Below are 26,582 nucleotides of genomic sequence, written 5' to 3'. Positions count from 1 at the left end.
TCAAATAGCTTATATCCTCGATAGTTTTGAAAAATATAGGTGAAAATTGTTTTGGTTTTCCTACTTTGGACCAAACACTAGTACTACAAAATTTCATGGAGTATAACTATATTATAGCCAAATGTGACGGCATCTTATTTCTTTGTTTCTCTATGAGCCATTCCCTGAAAACTACTTGCAAGAAATCATAATCTAAATTTTACCCACTTGTATTGTTCTCACATAAAAACATTGGAGTTCACTCGACAAAACAAATGGCTAAACTTCTTTTTCCCCTCATATTTTTTAATCTCTAAAAGCTGGAGTGTGGAGTTAGGGGATGGATGATAGGAAGGAAAAGCTAACCTTTCAAAGTTCAAATCCTAATATTCTGTTCCTTTAATAAAATTCTGGTCTTTAGATCTTCAGCAGTCACAATCAGACACCCTGGATTCTTGTAGCCAACCATTTGACAAATGGTCCTCGGAACATGACAAGAGGCATAAACTACAAGACATTATTATAAATAGAAACAAACATGCTTAAATAACACACAAATGTTTTAAATAATCTCTGTACCATGCATTTATTAAAAGTGTCACGGAAGTACACAAAATCATCACCAAGTTGAATTTTATAAATAAAGGCCCAAACAACAAAAACATCAACTAGAACATGGCTGGGACCCTAAAGGTATGATATATATATACATACCCCAACAATATTGATCATGACCCATATATAGAAATTCCTTTTATCTCCCTTCTCCTTTTGTATCCTCTATTCACAGGTGAAAATAACAAAACCTCAAATCAAACTGGAGACAACAGTGATCATCATGTGACAGTGTAGAGAATCTTGTGGCTTTCCTTTTACAGAAAGGATATATCACCCTCAGCTCTTGATCTGCTCCGGCGGTGTTGTTTCCCGTGATGGTGGCGGGATCCGCCAAATGTAACCGGGTCGAAGGCTCGGAGTCGTTCAGCTTCCTTAGGATCGATCACACATTCCGGTGGAGGGACCTTGTACCGAGTCTTGTCATAGCAGTATGAATACTGCATTTGCTTCTTTCTAAACTTCTCCATTTTTCTTCTTTGATCAGGGGTAATACCGGTAGGGATTGATGCAGTTTTTGGTGCAGTGTCACATTTGGATGATAGTTCAATCGGATCAACTGCGCATCCGTGGAGGACGAAATCAGAGAACTTGGCAATATACGGGGCGTATTTGTAATTGACTTTGTATTTTCCACCATTGGTAGCCCAACCAGAACCATCCCATATTGTAGCATACAAAGACATTGGCTTAGATGGGAAGTCCCCACCCATAGCTTCTGTCCTCTTGATCTCTCTTATGGGGACATTATCTACATAAAAGCTGCAACAAGATGCACAAACACACAAAAACAAACTTAACAGAATCAGGGCCTGGTTTACCAAACACCACAAGCACATGACAGTATACAAATCCTAATTGTTTACAGTAATATAAAAAACAAGCAAGCCTGCCCTACTCTCCCATGAAACCCACAGCCATGCCAACAAAAGGGTATGTTGAGAATGTTCCTATCATTCTTGTACATTCACATAAATATATCAATTGGTATAAACTTTCCAGTCACTCACTAGTGCAGATGCTAATGTTCTTCTCAAATAGTAGTTCTTAAGCTCAAATATGAAACATAAATAAATCAAAAAGGTCTGTTGTGATAGTTGCATTCATTGGATAATTAGTTCAGAAACAGAAGCATGCGTATCGCAAGTCCAAACATCAACAGAACAGATTTAGCAAGAACCCTCCATCAAAAATTATTAACACCTGCGCACGCCAAATTCTTCTCTTACAGCACTTTAATAGTTCATCACATGAAATTACTTTTGTTTCCTATGGTTAGTTTTGAGGAGTACAAGTAGGTCACTGTAATCATATATATCAATGTTTAGAACCAAGATAAGAGCAAACTATAAGGTAATTGCACAACATTAGTATCATCAAAATAGAAAAAAACAAAAATTGTTACCAAATATAAAGAGAAAGCAAGCACATATAAATGGACCTTTCTGATAAAGGAAACCATGTATCCATCATATCAAACAGAGATCAAAACATAAACACCAAAAGCAGTAAAAACAGCTCAGAGGACAAAAGACTGTTCAGTATTGCTAGCTGGACTTGAAAGTAACTCATGGTATACGAAGCAAAAAGCTATTTCATAGAGATGTTGCTTGCTTACATGATGAAATTCTCAGTCCAAAGGATACTGTAGTGATGGAAATCTTCAGAAGGGTCAAACCAGAGTCCATATCTTTCTTCTCTGCCAACACTAGTGCTACCATTCCCATAAATATTGGTCTGAATTCTCCAGTCTTTACCTCTAATATTTCCCAAGAACTCAAAGTCAATTTCATCATGGTTCTTCTCAAACATGTCCACATTAGACATCTGTGTCATCAACCCAATTAGCAAAAAAAATATTAAAAGGATGGAATTTCAAGGGTTAAAAAAATCCAATTTTTATTTGGAGAAATCCCAGAAAATAATTTAACACAATTCCAGAATTACAAATTTCCATTGGGTGGTGAAAAACCCATTCTTTAAAGGTAAAAAAAGATTTTAAAAATAACTGAGGAGTGAGGACAAAGGGAGAAATTTACAGAATTAATTAACATATAAAAAAATCATCAACAGTCCATATGGGTGCGAAAAAAATTCAGAACTTTCACCCACAAGAAGCAAAAACTGCTAGTACTAATTTAGAAAATGAAAAATACACAAAAATAAATAAATTAAAAATCCAGATGAAAAAACATCAGGATTTAATGTTTATTAAAATAAAGAATAAAATTAATAATAACTTACATAAAATGCAACAACCACACCAGCAGTGTAATCAGCAGGCAGCTTAATAGAAGCACTGAAGAATCCATGAAGATATAGGTCTTGAGACACAAATCCAGCCCCTGTAACTTATCCAAAAAATAAATTCTCGTTAATAATAATAAAATCCATAAAAAATAGTACTATAAATAAGGGGAAAAAGGAACCTGTTCTTTCATCTAGAGAAATATGAGCAGATTTTCCATCTTTAAGGATCATAAGGTTATCATCACCAAAGAGATGGGAGTACCCTTCATCAAACGCTAAAATTGGCAAATTTCTTGAAGACCCATAAACCAATTCAATAACAGAGAAAAATATGAAAGTAACAATATGATAGTTCACCATTTTTGCCCCTTTATTGAGGGGTTTAGTATTCTTTGATCAGTTAGGAACACTCAAAAGAGTTGTGTTTGTGGAGTATTTGTATGGAGTGGTAATGCATAAGCAAATGAGACAACTGAGAAATGTAAGAAAGGTCTCAGTCTCCACAGCAAAGAGAGACAGGCAGAGAAGGGGTTATGAGAAGGAAGACAAAAGGGGAAGGCTATTTTTATGGGGTGGTGAGACTTTAGGTATGAGCTGTTCTCAACATTTTACACAAAATATCAGTTGGAAGTTTTAAAAATAAATAGAAAATAGTCCCTTTTATTGGATTTTGCCCGTATGAAAAATTATTTTTATGTTATAAAATAAAGACTATAAAAGAAATAAACTGAAGACTAAGTATAGAGTGAGATTGTTATTTTATTCAACTTTCAAAGTTATGTTTATAATGAACTGAAAACTCCTCTGTTTATAGAAGAAAGGAAGCAGCTGCGAGGCTGAAGCAGTTGCAAGGCTTTTCTTTAGCTGCTTGTAAGCTATCTGCATGAGCTGCTTGCAACCTGCCTGTTTAATAAGAAAATGCTGCAAATTATTTCATTGAATTGCTTGCAACCTGCCTGCATGAGCTGCTTGTAAGCTGTATGCATAAGCTGCTTGTAGATAAATTTCAATAGAGTACTAAATGGATAATCTTCTTCAAGAAGATTATCTATAGCGGAGTAATGAATGGACATCCACAATATAATATTTTTATAACATTTCCCCTTGGATGTTCATTAAAAGATAATGTACCTCGTTAAAACCTTACTAAGAAAAATCCAGTGGGAAAAAATCTAGTGAAGGAAAAAGAGTACACATATTTAGTAATACGCATTTCTAGCTGCCTCATTAAAAACCTTACAAGAAAAACCCCATGGGAAAAAATTTTAGTAAGAAAAAAAAGCGTAAAGTGCGTATTTCACTCCCCCTGATGAAAACCTTATTTCAAATATTTGAGTCTCCGCATTCCAATCTTGTATACCATCTTCTCAAAAGTTGAAGTTGGCAAAGACTTAGTGAACAAATCTACCGGATTGTCACTTGAACGGATTTGTTGCACATTAATATCACTATTTCTCTGAAGATCATATGTGTAGAATAATTTTGGTGAAATGTGCTTCGCTCTATCTCCTTTTGTAAATCCTCTCTTTCATTGGGTTATGCATGCAACATTGTCTTCGTATAAAATTGTGGATCTTTTATCACATTCCAAACCACATTTTTCTCGAATGAAATGAATCACTGATCTCAACCATACGCATTCCCTACTTTCTTCATGAATAGCTATTATCTCAGCATGATTTGAAGAAGTAGCAATAATAGATTGCTTTGTGGAGCGTCATGATATGACAGTACATCCACATGTAAACACATACCCGGTTTGAGATCGAGCTTTATGAGGATCAGATAAATAACCTGTATCTGCATAACCAACAAGATCTGCACTATCTTTGTTAGCATAAAACAAACAAATATAAAGAGTTTCCTTTAAATATTGCAATATATGCTTAATCGCATTCCAATGTCTCCGTGTAGGAGAAGAGCTATATCTTGCTAGTAAATTAACAGAAAATACTATGGCAGGCCTTGTAGTATTAGCAAGATACTTAAGTACATCAATTGCACTGAGATATGGTGTTTTAGGACCAAGGAGTTCCTCATCCTCTTCTGGAGGTTGGAACGGGTCCTTATTCACTTCAAGTGATCGAACAATCATTGGTGTACTCAATGGGTGCGCTTTGTCCATGTAAAAGCATTTTAAGACCCGTTATGTATAGGCAGATTGATGGATAAAGATCCCGTCTGCTAGATGTTGAATTTGTAGACCAAGACAAAGTTTTGTCTTTCCGAGATCTTTCATCTCAAATTCTTTCTTAAGATATTCAATTGCCTTTTAGAGCTCTTCTGGAGTTCCAACAAGATTTATGTCATCAACATAAACAACAAGTATAACAAATTCTGATGCAATTTTCTTTATAAAAACATATGGACAAATAACATCATTTATGTAACCTTCTTTCAACAAATATTCACTAAGGTGATTATACCACATGCGCCCAGATTGCTTTAAACCGTACAAAGATCTTTGTAATCTGATTGAATACATTTCCCGAGATTTTAAATTTGCTTCAGACATTTTAAATTCTTCAGGGTTCTTCATATAGAATTAATCAAATGAGTCATATAGGTTATGACTTACATTTAAATGGCATGACATTTTCAGGTGTCTGGACTACAAGTCCGATCCTCATAATCTTTTACAATATTGTGCACTATATTGTATCAAATATATCGTCGACGATCATTTCGTATCAGTTCACAAGTGACATAACTTGTTGAGATCTCATCACTTTTTAATTTTATTTTTAGGTACCTGAACTTCTTCTGGAGTTTCATGAAATGTTATGTCGTGGGCTCTTCCAGAGCTTATTTCCTCCTTATTATGATCATTTTGATCATTTGCTCCTATTCTTTTCAAGGATTGTTACCTTTGGAACCGATTGGTCTACCGCGCTTCATGTGTACAGTAAACTCTATCCTTCAGGGACTTTAATTTTAATAAGAACATTTGCAGCTGAAAAATGATATTTAATTTTGGATCAGCAAATGCTTCTGGCATTTGACTTGAATTATCTTCTAAGCGAGGATCATATTAATGATAATTCGATTCATATAGCATATTTTCCAGCCGTTTTATTCCATCCCCCAAATGTTAGAAAAACTAACTCATATCCCCAATCTTCTTTGGGAAACATATCTTTGTGCATTGTAGTAGAGAAATTAATCATATACCACACATCAAAAGTTATTAGATAGTAAAAATATTTGATTTTTTATCCTAAACCAATTGTGAGGGGAGGACTTATCATATTTTATTGGTTTGATGCATACAAGTGCCGCTGTATGCAATTTAGAAAATCTTACACCAACACATGAGGCTTTGTTCTCATAAAAAATAGTTTAGCCATTAATAGGAGGTATTCAATGCTAAACTACCTTGGATATAAACCAACATCATCAACATGAACTATCTTGATTTCATAATCTGAAAATTATGCTCTTAATTGAGAAAGACAATTTCAAATGCCAAACTGCAGGTTGACAATAAACATACATGTAACCATCTTATATATGCATTTATAAGTGGTTCACATGATAGGTGAATTGGCCCATATTCACCTTTTATATATTTCAGAATTCGGAGATTTTAGTCCCAACTTTAGCTGGTATAATCAAGTTACTATGAGAACAAGCAACACAAGAGAATTCTTGATAAATCTTCTAGTTCTTCAGTATATACTTATCTGAATTCTCAAATAGTTCATTTAAAAATGGCAAATAAAAACTTCAAGTTTATCATGACATGTGCTATCTCTAAGTAAACTTCTGGTTTACTATGGCATAAACTTTTGCATCAGTAAACTTCTGATTTAGTGTGGCTACTTTTGTATTAGTAAATTTTTGATTTACTGTGACTACTTTTGCATTAGTAAACTTTTGGTATATTGTGATACATGATGTAGTGCAAATTTGAAGAATAAGGCAGGTATCTTCTCACATACATATTTACCCCATATGATTGTGGAAACATAAAGATTTTCAATCTTTCAATCATTTCTAGTCTCAGTATGATAGTCATATGTATTAATAAACTTCGGTTTATCATAACATATGTTTTGACCACAATAATGACAAATAATCTCTTCGGGAGCCTTCAATTTATTATCCACAATCAAATATTATTCAGACACTACTTGTGTCATGTGTCTTCTAGACAAACAATTAGCTCTTCAGGAGCTTTTGTTGTACTACCAAATATTGCTCAGACACTTCTAGTGTCACGAGAGAAAATCATAATCAAATGAACAATATAAAGCTAATTCTAAATTTATAAATGACGAAAATTAAGAATTTTAATATTTCTACCACTAACTTTGTGATAAATATCTCCTTCAAGGAGAAATATCATTAACATCTGAATATTTTATATCAATACGGCAACCACATAGTCATTGCATCTTTTAAGGAAAGATACATGAGTTGTTATTTCTTTCGGGGGACTCAATAACTAACCATAATATATTAATGTGGTTGTAGTAGAAAGCATTCTACAAGAATACTTTTGCCTTAGAATGATACTTAATAAAATTATCCAAGATGTTTTACGTACAACAAGTACGTGTGGCAATAATTTTTATGCTACAAAAATAATATTTATATCTTCTATTATTCTACCTCTTCAGGATGTGAGTTGTGATATTTCTTCATTCACTCCAGGGAATGAAAATGTGCTTCAAAAATAACTTTGAATAGATCATTATTTTGTTTAAGCACATAAAGATTCAAAATATTTTCCTACTTCAGGAGGAAATTTCAATTGTGTTACTTCTTGAGGAGCAAATTTAAAATACGAAATATTGAGTATATATTCTCTCAATCATATTAACTCTTCTGGAGGTGAATTGTAATATATTTACAACAAGAGCGCGTTCATATTTACGAATTTATTAATATTATCACATTCACTTCAGGGAATAGATTAATATTTATCAAAAATTCTCATCCTTCAGGAAATCGAACATAATTATCTGAACGCGCATTAATCACATCAAATTGTGATGCTTCAACCTCTTTTAAATTTTTTACTACTTCAGGAGCAAATCGAGGCGTGCATGTAATATAAAGAATATTTCTCTAGCTTATCTTTAATTGTAATCATAGAAAGCCTAAATTATCACTTCTAATGGTCATAGGTATATACCACTTCTGGTGGTTAACAAAATTTAGTTACAATGAGATATATGAAATATAACCACTTCTGGTGGTTGTATATTTCTTGCAAACTCTGCTGCAGTTTAAGTGGATCTAACAATGTTATCCACTTTGTAATCCTTTATTAAGATAATAAGGATGAAAACAAATACCAAAATAGGTACTGTATACGTAACATATAACCAAGCAAGCGATGATAACGATATTAAAATATAAGCTAAAGGCTCAAATTAAATTACGCAAATTTGGCCACTCCATTTGTAAGTGATATCTACATCACTACTGCCAAGAAGAAAAACTCACCACCTCAAGGATATAATCTGCCTTATGATGCTTGGAATGAACAAGATCTGACCACGGATATAAGATTATCGCCTTACATCGGAGATGGACACTGTAATAGAAATTAAATTCAATGTAAGTGCTCAAAATGGCAGAGTCTCGTGCTGATAACGTGTTATAAAATAAAGACTATAAAAGAAATAAACTGAAAACAAGTATAGAGGGAGATTGATATTTTATTTAACTTTCAAAGTTATGTTCATAATGAACTGAAAACTCCTCTATTTATAGAAGAAAGGAAGCAGCTGTGAGGCTTTTCAGGAAGCAGTTGCAAGGCTTTTCTTTAGCTGCTTGTAAGCTATCTGCATGAGTTGCTTGCAACCTGCCTGTTTAATAGGAAACTGCTGCAAATCATTTCATTGAATTGCTTGCAACCTGCCTACATGAGCTGCTTGTAAGTTGTATGCATGAACTGCTTGTAGATAAACTTCAACAGAGTACTAAATAGATAATCTTTTTCAGAAAAATTATCTATAGCGAAGTAATAAATAGACATCCACAATATATATTTTCATAACAGTTTATTATTTGTTTTTGTTAGCCATGCGCTTATTTGTGAAAATGAAAGAAGTTGGGATTTGGGAAACGAAAAAGGCAAAGAGAGTGGAAAAAGGAAAATCAATTCATGCTTTTTTGGCGTTTACAACTAAGATAACAACTAACAAGTGCATGAAATTAATTTCGTGAATTGTTTTTTGATAAAAAGTTGTGTGTTTATCTATGCAAAAAATACTGGGGGTAACATTTTTGATAAAATATTGTTTGTTTTTATTCATTCCATAACATTGGCAATGATTTTTTCCTAACAAATAAGCGTATTAAATAAGAAGGAAAATTTTAGTCGTAAAATTAAAAGCTGCGTTAAAAATGATGAAAACAAAAACATGAGAACATAGCACATAAATTTAGTTTGGAAGACGTAAAATTAGTAAAATGAAATGTATGTGTATTTTCCTTTTACTCTTGCATTTAACATCTACCTCAACCCCTCCCACCAGAAAAAAGAAAAAGAAAACTGAAAAATAAAGTTTGGGGAAATAAGGGGAAAAGAAAAGAAAAGAAAAGAAACAAAAAAAGGTAAACTTGGATTCTGCAAATTAATTATTAGACTAGCTTAACTTGGGATATATAATTAAATATAGAAATAATATTTAATTAGAATCACATGTTGTTTGCTGACACATAAGATGTTCGTACCTCTACTAAAAGTGATGTTAGGAGAATGTCTTGTAGCCTAATAAAGAGAGGAGAGTGGCATTTGACTAACCACTTGCAACAATTAAAGCTTTTTCATACTTTGAAGAAGAAACCAAACAACTAACTTAGATTAGTCATAAACCTCATTAACTCGTAACTCGTAACTCGTAACTTTTCTGGTGCCCAATCAATTTGTGCCTAGTTCATTTGGTGGCTTATCTCTCTTAATCATCACATTCAACAGATAATAAAGAAGTGGCTCCAATTAAGCATATAAATACTTTTGCTTAGCAACAAAGTTAGCACCTAAGCTCATAGATAGGGGACATCCTTTGATAATAAAGTTGGCATTTTGTTTTAGAGTTTGAAAATTCATTTTTTTAGATTTTCGAAAAACAAAAAGGTATTTGTTTGAAGTTTGAACTGTTTTTGCAACAACAAAAGAATGTAGCTTTTCTAAAACATTTTCAAACATCATGTTTTAAATCTCTTAAAAACGGCTGGAAGCAGGAGAATTGGAAAACTAAAGCTGGGGCTTCATGCCCAATTTTAGAACAATTTTGTTTTTTTCTTCTTCTATTTTTTGAGCTGTAAATCTTTTTAGTTGGTAATAAAATCTTTTAATTACAAAAAAAAAAAGTAGCCCTAGTTAAACAAGGAAATAGTTTGGTTTGGCAAATAATAAGGACCGGAGGGAGTATCTCCTAAGCTGGAGAATTTAAATTCTCTCTCCTGTTGGTTTGAATTATTTTACAAGTTTCAATTATAATTACAAATTACAATTCAGAAATTCATAAGTACTATTAAAAAATTATTCAAATATTCCAAACTTATAATATGTGAAAGATAGAAGGAAATATTTAGCGAAGTGAAATTATGTATTCACGAGTTCATGGACAGAGATAATTTTGTTTAATGATTGTTCTATTTACATTGACACCGTAATTTTCAATAGTAATATTTCTCGAAAAGGTAACAAGAGCCCGTTTGGCTCAAAAATTGCTTATTTTTAAAAGTACAAAGTAGATATTTGTATTGCCAATTCATTGAAAAGTACTTTTTGCAAGCAAATTGTGATTGACCAATCATTCCAAAAAATAGTTTTGAGCATCAAATTATAAAAAAGGATAGTAAATGTTTAGTTTGCAATTATTATTATTTAAAAGAGATAAATGAATTTAAATATTTATTATAATAAAAATATAATTTAAAGATTTTAATTAATATAAATTATAGTTATTCCAAAGCGATAATATTGGGGCATCTAGTATTATTTATTATTTACATGATTTAAATATATCAAAATATATCACTCAATATAAATTAAAAATCTACTCTTATAAATCACTATATAAAAGAAGAGATCTATATATAGTAGAGAGAATATTCGAGAAAGAAATAGGAGAAAGAGAATAAAAATATGATAGGATTAAAAAAAAAATGAAATGTATGGTAAAAAGAGAAAAAGAAAATAAAAATATCAAATTAATGAGGGATAATTTGAAAAATACAAATTTAATGTAAAGATATTTTTGTCTTGAATAAATTAATTTCTACTTCTGCTTATTGGAAGAAGCTAGAATTTATACCTTCTCCCCAAAAATAAAAAAACTTTTTCTACTGTTGTTCAAAAATGCTTTTTTATTTTGGCTAAACAACTCTTTTTTTTTTTTTCAAAATTCCTAGAAGCTTGGCCAAAGATACTCTAAAACTTTCTTACATACGTCATATCACACTAGTAGAAACAAAAACAATTAATGCTTCTATCTCTCAACTACAAATGGTTGAAAATTTACAAAATTGAGTTAAAGCAAAACTTAAATTTCAGGCACTTTATCATTCTGATTACTGATTAATTGCATAAGAAGGTAATCCCAACATCATGCTACTTGCTCCTAACAAAATTTACAGGAACTGTAACCACTTTTTGAACTTCTTTTATTGTAAATTGTAATTATATCAATTTCCAGAAAGTATTCCAAACATGATAATACTATCGCATTTATGGCTATTTCTGTACACAAACATGCATTATGGCACTAATGGGCCACTTGATTCATAGACAAGTTTAGGAAGATTGTAAATGCAAGGAAAAACTCCGATTTTTGCCACCTTTGTTTCGATAAATTAAATTCCATTTTTGATACCTCTTGACGTTTGTACATCAAATTTAACATACTTTTAAGTTTTAACTTAAAATAAGGAAATAAAGCATCAGAATTACTTTTCTTTGCATAAAAGTACGGGTATTCTCGTTGTTTAACATTTGAAAGTTCTCAATATTCCAAAATTTGTTGGTGAGGCACTGAAAATGCAAAACTCCATTAGTTGTAAGTTAAATATGCTTTAAAGTTTAAAATATACATTTTGCTAGTGACCGAAAGTTTTATTATCCTATCTTGTAATATAATTAAATGAAATGGAGTAATGAGATAACAATTAATAGAGTAATAAGATCACGTGTTAGAGTTATGCGAACCCAGAATCTCTCGATATAAAACGTTTACTCCCTTATATTGATCCCTCTCTCAAAATACAAATCAAAGGTTGGACCGATCTTCTAATTTCCATGATTACACGAGATATCCTAGCATTAGAATATAGATCAGGAGGCTCCTTAGCCAAAATAGAAGTGTTAAAAGTCAAAGTGATTAACCTTAATTAGCATCCATTAGCAAGTATAAAATAAAGATCACAATGTTACCTTTTGTCTATTAACAAGAAAAATGTTGGAGGTGATTCAATAATTGAGCCCTTTCTTTTTTTCCTTTTTGACCTTTACTCTCAAAAACATTTAAATTTCTCCACTTTGTCCCACGAAGAAGTCTTTGTCTTAAATGAATGACAAAGTGCTAAAATTACCACAAACGCAAAGGTACCCTTTTAAAAATGCTCACGCAAAGGATAAGACTTAAGAGGTGGGTCCAGCATAAGATTAATTTTTTAATTTAATATGCCTGAATCATCATTGCCTTTAAAAACAATGATAGACAGTGTTTTTTGGACTAGAAAGTGGTTCTCCTTTCTTTTCCTCAACTTATAATTTTTTATCAAATGTGGTTATTGTCTTTTCCAAACTTACAATTCAACAATATTATTATTGTTATTGGAAATCTTTAATAGTAGATGCAAAATCACAAAGAAGTTTTCTGATTAGCTTTTACTGATTTAATTTAATTCTACCATGTATTTATCTACTTTAATATAAACCCTCTGCTATCCTTATTTTACTTTAATATATAGGAGTATAAAATAATGAAGAAAGTGAATGAGAAAAGTGGACAGCTTTGTCTGCAGTGCTCACCAGGTAACCGCCCCACGCGCCGACCTTTTCGGTTTATTTGAAGACTTTCCATAAGTATCCTCAAAATGTAGTAAACTTCGAATTTACCCCTAGATACAATTTGTGGCATGAGATGCTGAGAATACCAAAAGTCTCAGATTATTTTAGTAGACAACAAAATTATAAAAATACGTTGGGTATGTTATATGAATTTTACTTATGAGATGAGGTATTTCTGTGTCTGATAATTACATCGATCCTACATGTGTGAGTTCACGCACTTAGCCACTTTGTGATAAATGTCAAATGTACCATATGGAAATATACAAACTCAAATATATCAAAAGACTCATATTATGATTTTTTTAGATTTGCTCCACTAAATAATAATACTTCATCCGTTTTAATTTCTTTGAACTTGTTTGACTGAGCACAGAATTTAAAAAAAAATAAAAACCTTTGGAATTTGTAGTCCTAAACAAGTCAAAAGGGGGCCTGGGTATTTGTGTGGTTATAAAAGCTTCTCATTAAGAGTAGAATTGTAAGTTTAAGCAAAATTGTTTTCAAATTTAGAAAGGGGTCATTCTTTTTTGAACGAACTAAAAATAAAATAGGTTAACATAAACAGGAACGGATGAAGTATATATTTATCGAAATATTTCTTCTATTCTAAATAAGTATCCGTATAAACGAATACCTTATATCTGGTCAAACACGAAATGATACACAAGATAAATAGATGTAGTATCTAATAACGTTCAGCTGAATTCATAATTTCGAGTCAAACTATAAATATATGTATAAAAATTATAAATATAAACTTATAATTTTAAAATTTTAATAAATTAAATACTAAAATCTTATAAGTTTGAACCCATAAAATTTAAATTTCGTCACAAAATTCAATGGAACAACCAAAGGGCATTTAATGGAATATAAGGAAAGAATGGGACCTTTCACGCGTGGGGTGGCGCTAGTTTAGCATTACCCCTCACTCCTCAGTAGAGCAATTGGCCGGCGGGGCTATTGACATATGGCGTACAACTTTATCGGTATTAGATTTGACGTTAGCTTATGAATGTCCACGTCAGCACCACTAGCCGTTGCAACTTGGCCCCACTCAAAATCTGTGCCCAGGAGCTAAAATCATGGGACCTTTAGACCGAAGTTAACGGCGTCAATTTTGGGGTCAATTCGGTTAAAGGTGTAAGCTTTAACACGACCCGTTTGTCAATAAATTTTACTAAAATAAACTTGAGTTTTATTTGTCAAATACATATTTGACCTAAGATTTTATCTATATTTTGGCCAAATTCCAAAACCAGTTCAATGAGCTGGTTTTGGGCTAAAATATCACTATTATATTTTTTAAAAATTGTCCTAATCTTTTGTATTTTATAAACGAGCCCACAATTTATTATTTTATAACGATGTTGTTTCGTCTTCTCGGCCATCTGATAGTGTATTATGTAGTTTATTATAAAAATGATAATTTTGTATCAAATTTATTTATGTTCAGGACTATGGTTTGCGATAATATAATGAATGTTATTAATAATGGTACTGTTGGATATTTGTGATAGTTTTAAAACTTGTGAGTATAAGTCATGTTTCATATTTTTCCAAACCAAACTTCACCCAAAACAGATGTCCAAACATATTTTTATCTTAAAATCAAACTTTATCCAAATTAAATTTTTCAGAATAAATTTAGGAATTTATAGCCAAATGCTAGCTAAACTGGACTTACTAATCAATCGTAACTCCCGTCGACGACCGTGTCACGCTTCGCCCCTTTATCACCTTTGCTAAACCCGAAAGTTTAGCCTTCACAAAATGCACACTAACTTATGCAACCACTATTCCTAATTAGAAATAATATAAAATTTACTACTAATAATTTTATAACCGAAAGTATCTAGAATACTTTTAAAAAGTATCGGACTGGAAAATTAATTAATCTTTAATACTAATAGTATCATCTAACATGAGACATGAGACATGAGACATGAGACATGAGACATAATTGTTGCTCCCTACATTCCACTTTATTTTGATAATATTTTTTATTAGTTCGTTCAAAAAATAAATAATATATTTTAATATATTTTTAATATTTTTTTTACATTTACATAAATATTGTGACAATGTTTAAGATCACAAGTAAATGAAACTGAAAGTACTTAATTACAAATTCTTATTTAATGTACTAGCAGAAAAGAAAAGGAATAAAGTGTCTATAGTACATGCAACAACAACAACCCAGTAGAATTTCGCTAATGGAGTATGGGGAGGGTAGTGTGTATGCAGACCTTACCCCTACCCCAAAGGAGTAGAGAGGCTGTTTTCAAAAGACCCTCGGCTCAAGAAAATAAAAAGACAAAACGACAAGAGGAGACAACATTAGTATCACCACAACAATCATAGAAAAAATAGGAACACCATGAAATACAGAAGAAAGATACAGAGCAAAAACGATAACTAGTAAATAGGACATGCACTAAAAACGAAGTAGTAAAACACAACATTGTCACTAGCTACCCTAGACAAAAATCTTACGTGGCCAGTCCCACAATGGTACGAAGTAAGTCAAGACTCAACTACATCCTAACCTACAACTCTAATACTCGACCTCCACATCTTCCTATCAAGTATCATGTCCTCGAAAATCTAGAGCCTCGCCATATCCTGTCTGATCACCTCTCCCCAATACTTCTTAGGCCGTCATCTACCTCTTCTCGTGCCCTCCACAACCAGCTGCTCACACCTCCGTACCGGAGCATCTGGGCTTCTCCTTTGAACATGTCCGAACCATCTAAGCCTCGCTTCCCACATCTTGTCGTCAATGGGAGCCACGTGCACCTTCTCCCGAATAACATCATTCCTAATCTTATCTATCTTAGTGTGCCCGCACATCCACCTCAACATCCTCATTTCTGCTACTTTCATCTTATGGATATGTGAGTTCTTAACAGGCCAACACTCAGCCCCATACAACATGGCTGGTCTAACCACCACTTTATAGAACTTACCTTTGAGTATTTGTGGCACTCTCTTGTCACATAGGACTCCAAATGCTAACCTCCACTTCATCCATCCTACCCCAATACGGTGTGTGACATCCTCGTCGATCTCCCCTCCCCCCTGGATAACCGAACCAAGGTACTTGAAGTTGCCTCTACTCGGGATGACCTGTGATTCAAGCCTCACATCCACGCCCGCTTCCCTTGGCTCAGCGCTGAATTTACACTCCAGGAATTCCGTCTTCGTCCTGCTCAACTTGAAACCCTTAGACTTACGAGCCTGTCTCCAAACCTCTAGCCTCTCGTTAATACCGGCTCGCGACTCATCAATCAGAACTATGTCATCGACAAATAGCATGTACCATGGCACCTCCCCTTGAATATGGTATGTTAACGCGTCGATCACGAGGGCGAATAAGAACGGACTGAGCACAGAACCTTGGTGTAACCCCATTATAACCGGAAACTGCTCAGAGTCGCCTCCTACTATCCTAATCTGAGTCTTAGCCCCATCATACATGTCCTTAATCGCCATAATGTAGGGAACCGATACACCTTTTGCTTCCAGGCATCTCTAGAGAACTTCTCTAGGAATCTTGTCATACGCTTTCTATAGGTCAATAAAGACCATGTGCAGATCCTTCTTCCTCTCTCTCTGTACCGTTCTACCAACCTCCTAACAAGGTGTATAGCTTCTGTAGTCGAACGACCCGGCATGAACCCGAACTGGTTGTCGGATACAGACACTGTCATCCTTACTCTCACTTCAACCACCCTCTCCCACACTTTTATGGTATGACTCAGTAATTTGATACCCTTATAATTATTACAACTCTAGATATCACCTTTGTTCTTATACAATGGGACCACCGTACTCCATCTCCACTCATCCGGCATTCTCTTCGCCTTAAAAATAACATTAAACAACCTAGTCAACTACTCCAAACCTGCTCTCCCCACACACTTCTAAAATTCCATCGGAATCTCGTCTGGCCCGGTCGCTCTGCCCCTACTCATCTTACGCATATCTCCCACGACTTCATCAACCTCGATACGCCTGCAGCACCCAAAGTCACGGTGACTCTCGGAATGCTCCAATTCGCCTAGCACAATATCCTGATCCCTTTCTTCATTCAGAAGTTTATGAAAGTATGTCTGCCATCTCCTCTTAATCTGGGCATCTTCCATTAATACTCTACCATCTTCGTCCTTGATGCATCTCACTTGGTCCAAATCCCGAGCCTTCCTCTCTCTCAACTTGGCCAGCCGGAATAACTTCTTCCTCCCGCCTTTTTTCCCCAGTTCCTCGTACATACGACCATATGTAGCAGTCTTAGCCTCATTCCTAGCTATCTTATACCTCTCCATGCATGCTCGCCTCTCCTCCTCATCTATGATCTCCACTAACTTCAGGTACGCCACCTTCTTAGCTTTCACTTTACCTTGAACCACTTCATTCCACCACCAGTCTCCTTTGTGCTCACCAGAGACGCCCGTCGAGACTCCTAACAACTCTCTCGTAACCTTCCTAATACAGTCTGCTGTCGCTGACCACATAGTGCTCGCGTCACTGCTGCTCCTCCAAGCTCCTATAGCCGATAACCGCCATCCCAACTCTTGGGCTTTATCCTTAGTTAAGGCTCCCTACCTGATTCTTGGACTTCCTCGAGTAGACCTTTTCCTCCTCTTTAATATAATACCAACGTCCATCACCAAGAGCCTATGTTGCGTCGCGAGTATCTCACCTGGAATCACCTTGCAATCCTTGCACATTCCTCTGTCACCTCTCCTGAGGAGAAGATAGTCAATCTGAGTCTTCGCCACCGCATTTTGAAAAGTAACCAAATGCCTCTCCCTCTTTGGAAAGTTAGAGTTCACAATCACCAACCCAAAAGCCTTAGTGAAGTTCAACAACGATGTACCTCCTCCGTTCCTCTCCCTAAAACCGAAGCCTCCATGCACCTCGCCATAACCACCTGCAGTGTCTATAGTACATGGTTGTATCAAAACTAGGGGTGTTCCTCGGTCGCTACGGTACGATATTTGGACATTTCGGTTCAGTATTCGGTTTCTTACAATGCTATACCAATACCGTACCTAACTAAATTCGGTATGGTTCGGTTTTTCTCTTTTCGGTTTCGATTTATTCGGTTCGATAACTTCGGTTTATTCGGTTTGAATACTAACAAGTGCATAGAGTCATAGACTATAATATTCTTAATTAATGTACTCAAAAGTACAAAACAGAAAACGTTTATTGACAAAAGTTTTGTCCAAAATTAAGAAATATCAACCTAGAGAGAGAAAACTGCACATACATGAATAAATTTGATCATTATAAATGTCTTCTTACTTGCTTAGAGTTAATTGATGAATTTAGAGAATAAAGGAAAGTAAAATTTCGATTTTTTATATTTACGTTATAATTAATAATATGTGTTTTGTGTAATATAATATATATTTCGGTACAGTATCGGTATTTCATTTAAAAATACCAAATACCATAGCTAATACCATATTTAAAAAAAACTTAAATCAAATACCATACCGAATACCAAAATATCGAATATCAAATACCAAATTTTTTGATTTCGGTACGGTAATTCGGTATTTACCAAATTATGCACGGCCCTAATCAAAACACGTATTGTAAGTTGATGATAGCTTTTGAATTTGATCTTACAATATTTTTGCATGTTCAAGTTTTGAAAGCAAAATGCCTGAGGCTATTTTTCAAATTTAGAACTTGATCTTAAAATATTCAACTAAAAAATTCTCAACTTACATAAACTTTAAACTATCTAGATATAATTTCTGTTAAAGAAACAAAGACTAAAATTTCAAAACAAGATTTGGTGACATGTTGTTGGCTTCTATTTCTTGTATTCTTTCGTAATTGTTCAAGAATTGGAGAATAGTTGCATGGGAAAGGACTCAAAAAGTTTTAGGGTACACTTAAATCGCAGCCAAAGGGAACAAGAGGATCTATATTGAGATCCCAAATGAATTGTGAATGCTGCTCATGTTTACTTAATTCTCGTTTTGATACTGTACACGTGAGAGCTTATATGCCCAATGTCAGAAAATGCTTTTAACATTCTTTTATTTTTGGATAAATTAAAACTCAACTGATTAAAATAAGAAGAATCCCTAGAAGTAGAAAGTCTAGCTAATGTTAGTCTTTGATGTATTGGGATATCCCCAGGTTAGGATATAACCCCAATACAATGCTAATTTTACCCTCTTTTTTCTAAAATAATCTTAGGAGTCGTTTGGTTGTGGTATTTAGAAAAATTAATCCCAAGCATACAATCCAACATAAGATAATACATTGCTTGATATTTGATGCATAAGAATTAAGATAATTGTCGAATAGCTAATGCAATAATTGGTTGTGGTATTTAAAGATAAAAATTACCCTTTTAAAATATGTATTTCATGTATAACAATCACTTCATTCATTATTAAGAGGAACGTGATTGGAATCAGACTAATACGTCTTATAGTGGTTCCGAAATCTATGAATGGAATCTTGATGGATTGACTGATAGGCAATTAACTATTCTTGTGCATAGAATGCTTATGTATGCAACTATCTGTAAAAGTGTTAAAAATACAGATAGAAATATTTGCAGAATGATTGTTGCAGGTTTTACTGGCCAACTTCGTGGCTGGTGGGACAATTATCTAACTATCGATGAAAGGGCAATGGTTATTAACGCCAAAGCCATTGACGAAGGAATTGATAACTTAGGCATGGCCCTTGTGGCAGATAGAGAAGATGTCGTTTATACCCTTATTCTTACTATATTACTATATTACCATTTAACAGGATCAAGTGTCGGGCGGTAATCCGCCATGACTCCTCAATTAAATTAAAACAGAAATCACCGTATGACCGGGAACTGGCTTCGTTTCACACCTCATCGACACTACAACGGTCGTAAGGTATCAACCAGTTAAAGATTTCTATTTTAACTTATTTGAGAATTCTTAATCAAGCTAATTCAGTACCCTTATATTTAAAGACTGGCGGTAATCCGCACAATCAGTAAGGATAAGAATAGAAATATACTTAAATTTTATATATAGTTTAATGACTGTATGGAAGGTTAATAAAAACCTTTACTCAAGCAAGGGGCCTGTCATGATATAATACATACTTTTATTGAGCCCATGTGTCTAGCGGTTCTAACCGTGAAAGAAGATGCCCTTTTAACTCATTTATCGGGCTGAGGTTCACGGCTGGCTAGACGAAGCCACTAAGGCAAAGCCAATAAGAGTAGTGTTATATCAGACTGTACCGACCATCTTGACACCAAGTCAAAACTCTATATATAAAACTTATTTATATTTTTATAGATACCGTCGCTTTCATGGTGTATATAAGAGAGAAGTTAGATATTCTACATAGATATGAAGTCTCTTAGCCGGACATAGTCACGGCCAGAGAGGAGAGACTAATATAAAAACTAAAATTAAAAAGACAGAAGTATGTACCTTGTGGCCAAGAAGCAAGGCCCTGAAGATGAAGAACTGAAAACTTTTATTTACTTGTTCTTCTATTACAATCTACAAACTTCAATCTAAATTCTTAACTTTACACTTAGAGAGAGAGAGAGAGAGAGTTCTAGAGAGAGGGAGTCTTCACGTCCTTCTCTGAAGAATGAAATGAATTCTATTTATAGAAAAAGAAAAGGAATCTATGAACAGTAAAAGTGGGTCCCCGTGGGTCCCTGTAACAGTGTTTCTACTGTTGATACAGTGTTTCTACTGTTAAAACAGTGTATTTACTGTTGATGAACAGTGTATCTACTGTTTGAGTGGGTCCGGCGGCTTCACTGTGCTGTGGGTCCGGCGGCTTCACTGTTGAGAGGGGTCCAGCTGTTTCACTGTGCTGGCTTCTTTTCCGCTTTTTTCAATTTGCGGATGAATTCTTCTGTATTTTGTAAATCTTCTTCAGATAGTATCCTTTCTGCTTCAATGGGCTGAGAATCTTCAGCAATATCATCGTTGCTTGTTTCACTTTGCATTGACGTATCTGACTTTTCATATTGATTAATGGAAGACAGTAAATTCCTTTTAACCTCTTCCAAGTAACTGTTAATCATCTCTGTTTTATCTCCTTCTTGAAAGGAGATCCTTCTGGCAATATGCCTCATCGAACTGTCATCAATTACCTCTTTTTGAGGTTTACTGGAATATTCTTGGATCTTCATCTCGATTGTGTCCAAGAGCTCTTGACCATATAAGGCTTTTGTTTTGGGATCCTTCTTCATTAGTTTGTCCCAAAAATTGTTGTAAAAAGTCCTATATAGGCAGGGGACTTGTTCTTCAGTGAATCCGACTTCCGGATTCCATTTGTGTATCCATGGGATAGAAAATTCCAGAAAGAAATATATTTGATTAATTTTTTCTGGGTAGCAGATATGATCTGCGTGATATAGATCATTAATAAAAGGAGAAATCTTTACCCATTCTTTGTATAACATAAGAAATGGATCTGGTAAAATCTTTATCGTTGGACCGTGGTATGACCACCAGTTTAGAAACCAATTAGGAATAGTTGTTGCAAATATCTTTGCACATATTTTTACAAACCAAGTATGTTTATGTTTGTCATTGTTGTAATATAATGCCTTATCAAAAGCTTGGATATAATCCCAATAAGTAAAATTCATTTTTACCTTGTTAAGGCTTATCTGCCTTTCTTTCATTGTGGATATACCCCATTCTTCAACAGATATAATCTGTTTAATTATGATTTTTGAGAAATTATAAACGTTCTCGTCTGTACTATATCCAGAAAAGTGCTGAAAATCTGCACTTCCCGTACTAGTTAGTATCGTTTCATAGTAAGAACGGGTTTTGTATGACTCACCCGGGTAATATAACCCATTTATCAAATATCTTTGGAATATCTTCCATGGTTCTTCTTTTCTCTGAATGTCAGAGTTTTCTAAGAGAAATATTATTTCTCTTTTTGGCACCTTTTCGTATGACTTGATATCATCATTGTCATCTCTAGCAATAGAAGCAAAGGTATCACTTTGCTTAACAGAAGTTTCTTTCTGTTTTTGAGCAGTTAAATATGCCTGCAAATGTGCGTATAACGGACTATCTTCTGGAATATCTTCCAGGTGGACGGATGGTCCAATAGATGATTTTTCTCTGAGAGATATCCTCTCATTGACTAAACTTCTTCTTCCCATTTGTATAACTGGGGAGTTTGATGAGGATCCGTATGACGATCCTGAAGGTGATGACCTTCCTTTGGACTGTGGGGATGATCTTCCCCAGCCTCTACCTCTTCCCCTACCCCAGGGGGATTCCATCCTGTATATATTCACGAGATAAGAAATCTGGCAGAGAATTATCAATTCCCTTTTTATATTGTATTTCAAAATCAAAAGGGGCTAATTGAGCCTGCCATCTTGCAAATATTATTTTTGAGGCATCATGTTTAAAATCTTTGTTAAACATATATTTAACAGACTGTGCATCAGTTTTAATCAAGAATTTTTGATTGTATAAATCGTCTTGAAATTTTAAAACACATTTTACTATGGTTAACATTTCGTGTGCCACAGTAGCGTATTTTCTCTGGGCTTCAGACCATTTGCCAGAGTAAAATCTAATCAGATATTCATGTTTGTCATTGGGATTTATTTGTTTTAAAATCCCTCCGTATCCAATATTGGATGCATCAGTTTCTATAATCTTTTGCCATGCAGGATTGGCTAAGGTTAAGCAAGGTAAAGATTTAACACGTTGCTTAATAGTTTTTACTAATGCAGTGTGACTATCAGTCCAAGGATTTTTATAATTCTTTTTTAGCCTTTCATATAAGGGGGCTAAATCACGTGAAAGATCTTTGTAAAAAGGTGAAATATAATTTAAGCTTCCCAGAAATCTCTGTAATTGAGTTCTATCAGTAATAACATCGGGAAACTTAGAAGCGAAATCAATTGATCGTTGAATAGGAGTGATTTTTCCTTGACTAATATAATGTCCTAGGAATCGAATATTAGTTTGAAATAAACTCATTTTTTGTTTTGAGATTACCAAACCATTTTGTATAACAATTCTTTTAAAAATATCTAAATGCTTAATATGCATTTCGAGTGTTTTAGAAAATATTAAAATGTCATCGATATATACAATGACGAAGTCTAGATAAGGGTTGAAAATATCATTCATAATTTTTTGAAATTCTGAAGGGGCATTTTTTAAACCGAAAGGCATAACATTCCATTCATATTGCCCAAATGGAACATTAAAGGCAGTTCTATAAGTGTGCTCTTTAAATATTTGAATCTGCCAATAACCAGATTTTAAATCAAATTTTGAAAATATATTGGCATCATATAATCTGGACAATAAATCTCTTTTGTTGGGAATAGGATACCTAACCCATTTCAAATATTTATTCAAAGGTTTATAATTTATGACTAATCTAGGAACACCACGTTCCTTTTCAGCTGCTTTATTAACATAGAAAGCTGTACATGACCAAGGAGATTTTGAGGGTTTTATCAAACCCTTTGATAGCAAACTATCAATCTCTTTTTTGCAAAATTCTACTAATTCTGCATTCATCTGACAAGGTCGAGATTTAGTAGGAATATCATCCTCAGTGAAATTATCTTCGTATGGAAGAGTGACAATGTGCTTTTTTCGATTCCAAAAAGCACTAGGATGTTCAGCACAAATATCAATAGCAATCTGCTCGGAAATCAATTTGATTTTTTCTTGTACTTTAGTAGAATTTAAAGTATCGAATATATTCATACTAAATAATTCTAATTGCAAAGAATCAACATGTTTTTGCTTCATATTAATTAAAGCATTAATATCTCTAGTTACTGGATCTGTAACAAAAGTATAACTAATTTCTTTATCCTTATAAGTAGCAGTAAAACCTTTCGAGTCTATGCTAGTAAAAGGATAAACAGCGTTGATAAACGGTGTTCCAAGTATGATTGGAGGGTATAACTGGTTTTTTACTAAGAAAAAGAAGTGAGGAATACAGACTTTATTCTGACAAATACCCGTATTTGGAAGTTTATACTTTATATCTAAAGCATGTCCGGATGCAGATCTAACCATATGAGTAGTTTTTTGAAAATATTTCGTAGGTACTAAACCTTCTTGAATGCAGCTAACATCTGCTCCACTATCAATCATGGCAATGTTTGTTATAGAGAAATCATTATCAATGAGAATAGTACATTTAATATACCATTTATGAGCAGTAATAATTTGCATCATTCCTAAAAACATATCATGTTTAGGATTAAAACTAATAGGTTTTTCTTCAATATCATTTTCAAGAATACCTTTGTCTCTATCATTAGATTTCTCATTTGGAGAATTGTTTTTCTCAATCTGAGTAATCCTGTGATCACAAATCATTTGATTTTGTTTAAGAGATTTAATCTCTCGTTTCAAGTTTTCAACTTCAATTTTTAAATCATCGAAAGAAGAATCTCTTGCTGGAGTTGAATTTTTGTTCAAAAGACGGTTATTAACTTCTAGTAAAGAATAAGGTGGAGAATATTCAAACTCTTTTTCAAAAGGTTTTTCAATACCTGATTTTGAATTAGAACTTGAACTAGCAGCCAAATTAATAATTTTTTCGCGAAGTTTATCATCAGTAACTTCTTTTAAAAGTTCTATCACATTATCAGATGTAATAGTTTTCATGTTTATATTTTCAAATTGTGATTGTAATTTATAAAATTCATCATCACAAGTACATGTATCACTTTTACAAGCTGTACAAGTATTATCAATGTTTTTATCACTATCAGATAAATCAAGCAAGTCAATTTCAGCTTCGGAATCTGATTCAGAATAATAATCGGATTCTGATCCAGAAGTGTATAACAAACCATAAACCTTATCACGAAGTTCCTCGTCTAGTCCTAAGGTTTTCAGCTTTTGAAGCTTACAATTCGGGGCTATATGGCCAAATTTACCACACTTATAGCACTTAATGTCAGCAAGGTCACGCTTAGATCTATTTTTGGTAAATCTAGTAGACTTGCGATGTGCTCTCTTGGCTTCTCGTTCTTCTTTGGATCTATATCTAGATTTATTTCTCCTATAAGGACTGTCTTGGTTGGGGTATCTATGATACTTATGTTTCTTCTTCCTATGAGTAGAAGTCTCTGGTAAACCGAACTGGGTGCAAAAGTCCCCTAACTGGTTTCTTTCTTTGAGCTTATCCATCTTAAGCTGTCTAGACAATCTTAATTCATTGCACAGGTTTAATCCTTCCTGTGTGCAAATTCCTATTAACTTACCATAGGTATAATTTACGTATGGGATTTCACCATAATTGCCTCTTAAAATCTTTCTAACTCTTTCGGCAAATAAAGAGGGAAGGCCATCTATGAACTTAGCTTTCCAATGTTCAAGCTTATTTTCTGGTAGTTCCATCACTCTACTCATAAAGGTGTCTTTATACCACCTAAATTCACTTAAAGTCTTACATCTAAGGCTATTAAGAAGAGTACGAACAGTCTCATTCTGGTTGGTAAATCTACCATTGAAGTGTTCTAATATAGTAAGAATAAGGGTATAAACGGCATCTTCTCTATCTGCCACAAGGGCCATGCCTAAGTTATCAATTCCTTCGTCAATGGCTTTGGCGTTAATAACCATTGCCCTTTCATCGATAGTTAGATAATTGTCCCACCAGCCACGAAGTTGGCCAGTAAAACCTGCAACAATCATTCTGCAAATATTTCTATCTGTATTTTTAACACTTTTACAGATAGTTGCATACATAAGCATTCTATGCACAAGAATAGTTAATTGCCTATCAGTCAATCCATCAAGATTCCATTCATAGATTTCGGAACCACTATAAGACGTATTAGTCTGATTCCAATCACGTTCCTCTATTAAAACATCTTGAGGAGTAGGACGATTGTAATAATAAGTCTGCATTCTAGGTTTATCAGCATATTTGCTATTTGCAAACTTACTATTCTTTTTGGGGTAACTACGAAGTTTATTAAACTCAGACAAAACATCCTTTTTATAGTCAAAAGTAGAATCTAATTTATCAGCAAAATCATTTGATAAATCAATGGGTTTGATATTCAAACCGGATAACTTTTTATCAAGAAGTTCTTCTAAGTCACCAAAAGATTTAAAGTTAAAATCCTGGATATGAGGGGGTCTTTGAATATGAGTAACCACAATTTGAGGTTCTGATTTGCTTCCTGAAGAAGAGGCAATATCAGTTAAAGTCCTTTTAGTACTCATATCTCTTATTAAGACAGTTAAATCTTCAAGTTTTTTGTTAAGAAAAGTAATATTTTCACCCAAAACTTTAACATATAAACTTAAATAATTATTTTGAGAAATTAATTTATTAATTTCTGCGATGCTGACTGCAGCAACATCATCATCAATAAATTTTTGAAATGCATTAAAAGTAATACTTGTATTGTTATTTAAAACAAAAGGCGCTTGAGGAGGGTAAATGGCTTTAGTAATATTGCCATTCCCATCTTTATAAGATCTTTCTAAAACTTTTATAAAAAGTGGTAAATATGTGGTTATAAACCAAGGAACAAAATACATAATTTGATTATGTAAAGCACAAGTTTCATAAAACTCTTGAGAAATATTGTTTAAATCTTCTTTACTATAAGTATCAAAAAACCAAGTTTTAAACTGGTTCCATTTTTCAGTGAAAAATTCTTTTTGAATATAACATCTAGCTT

General features: G+C 33.6%; 3 protein-coding genes across 3 annotated transcripts; all 3 read right to left on the bottom strand.

The window, feature by feature from the left end:
• Positions 1 to 539: 539 nt before the first annotated feature.
• Positions 540 to 3,458, bottom strand: LOC104113257 (probable xyloglucan endotransglucosylase/hydrolase protein 28). Its single transcript, XM_009623371.4, has 4 exons — positions 3,024 to 3,458; positions 2,839 to 2,939; positions 2,213 to 2,421; positions 540 to 1,356 (listed from the first exon to the last, which is right to left on the bottom strand). Exons 1-4 carry the CDS (start codon positions 3,202 to 3,204, stop codon positions 852 to 854), a joined length of 996 nt encoding a protein of 331 aa, XP_009621666.1. The 5' UTR covers positions 3,205 to 3,458; the 3' UTR covers positions 540 to 851.
• A 13,216-nt stretch (positions 3,459 to 16,674) lies between these two features.
• On the bottom strand, positions 16,675 to 17,397 carry LOC138901750 (uncharacterized). The gene is made up of 2 exons (XM_070189538.1): positions 17,065 to 17,397; positions 16,675 to 16,746 (listed from the first exon to the last, which is right to left on the bottom strand). The coding sequence occupies exons 1-2, from the start codon at positions 17,395 to 17,397 to the stop codon at positions 16,675 to 16,677; spliced, it is 405 nt and encodes a 134-aa protein (XP_070045639.1).
• A 5,853-nt stretch (positions 17,398 to 23,250) lies between these two features.
• LOC138901749 (uncharacterized) lies at positions 23,251 to 26,118 on the bottom strand (the record flags this gene model as incomplete). The annotated part of the gene is made up of 5 exons (XM_070189537.1): positions 25,710 to 26,118; positions 25,145 to 25,568; positions 24,716 to 25,084; positions 24,201 to 24,304; positions 23,251 to 23,555 (listed from the first exon to the last, which is right to left on the bottom strand). Coding segments are annotated over exons 1-5 (1,611 nt in total), but the record flags the coding sequence as incomplete, so codon positions are not given.
• Positions 26,119 to 26,582: the final 464 nt, after the last annotated feature.

This window comes from Nicotiana tomentosiformis, chromosome 11 (genome assembly GCF_000390325.3).
Source record: "Nicotiana tomentosiformis chromosome 11, ASM39032v3, whole genome shotgun sequence".
Taxonomy (NCBI): domain Eukaryota; kingdom Viridiplantae; phylum Streptophyta; class Magnoliopsida; order Solanales; family Solanaceae; genus Nicotiana; species Nicotiana tomentosiformis.
This window is presented reverse-complemented; position numbering and strand designations above follow the sequence as displayed.

Excerpts from the sequence above, each read along its gene's own strand:
- LOC104113257 (XM_009623371.4), bottom strand. The coding sequence starts at position 3,204 with ATGGTGAACTATCATATTGTTACTTTCATATTTTTCTCTGTTATTGAA. Across the intron at positions 2,940-3,023 it reads TTCTCTAGATGAAAGAACAG|GGGCTGGATTTGTGTCTCAA; the intron begins GTTCCTTTTTCC and ends GATAAGTTACAG. Across the intron at positions 2,422-2,838 it reads GTGTGGTTGTTGCATTTTAT|ATGTCTAATGTGGACATGTT; the intron begins GTAAGTTATTAT and ends TTGATGACACAG.
- LOC138901750 (XM_070189538.1), bottom strand. The coding sequence starts at position 17,397 with ATGTGGTCAGCGACAGCAGACTGTATTAGGAAGGTTACGAGAGAGTTG. Across the intron at positions 16,747-17,064 it reads AGGCTCGGGATTTGGACCAA|GCGAAGAGAATGCCGGATGA; the intron begins GTGAGATGCATC and ends GTTATTTTTAAG.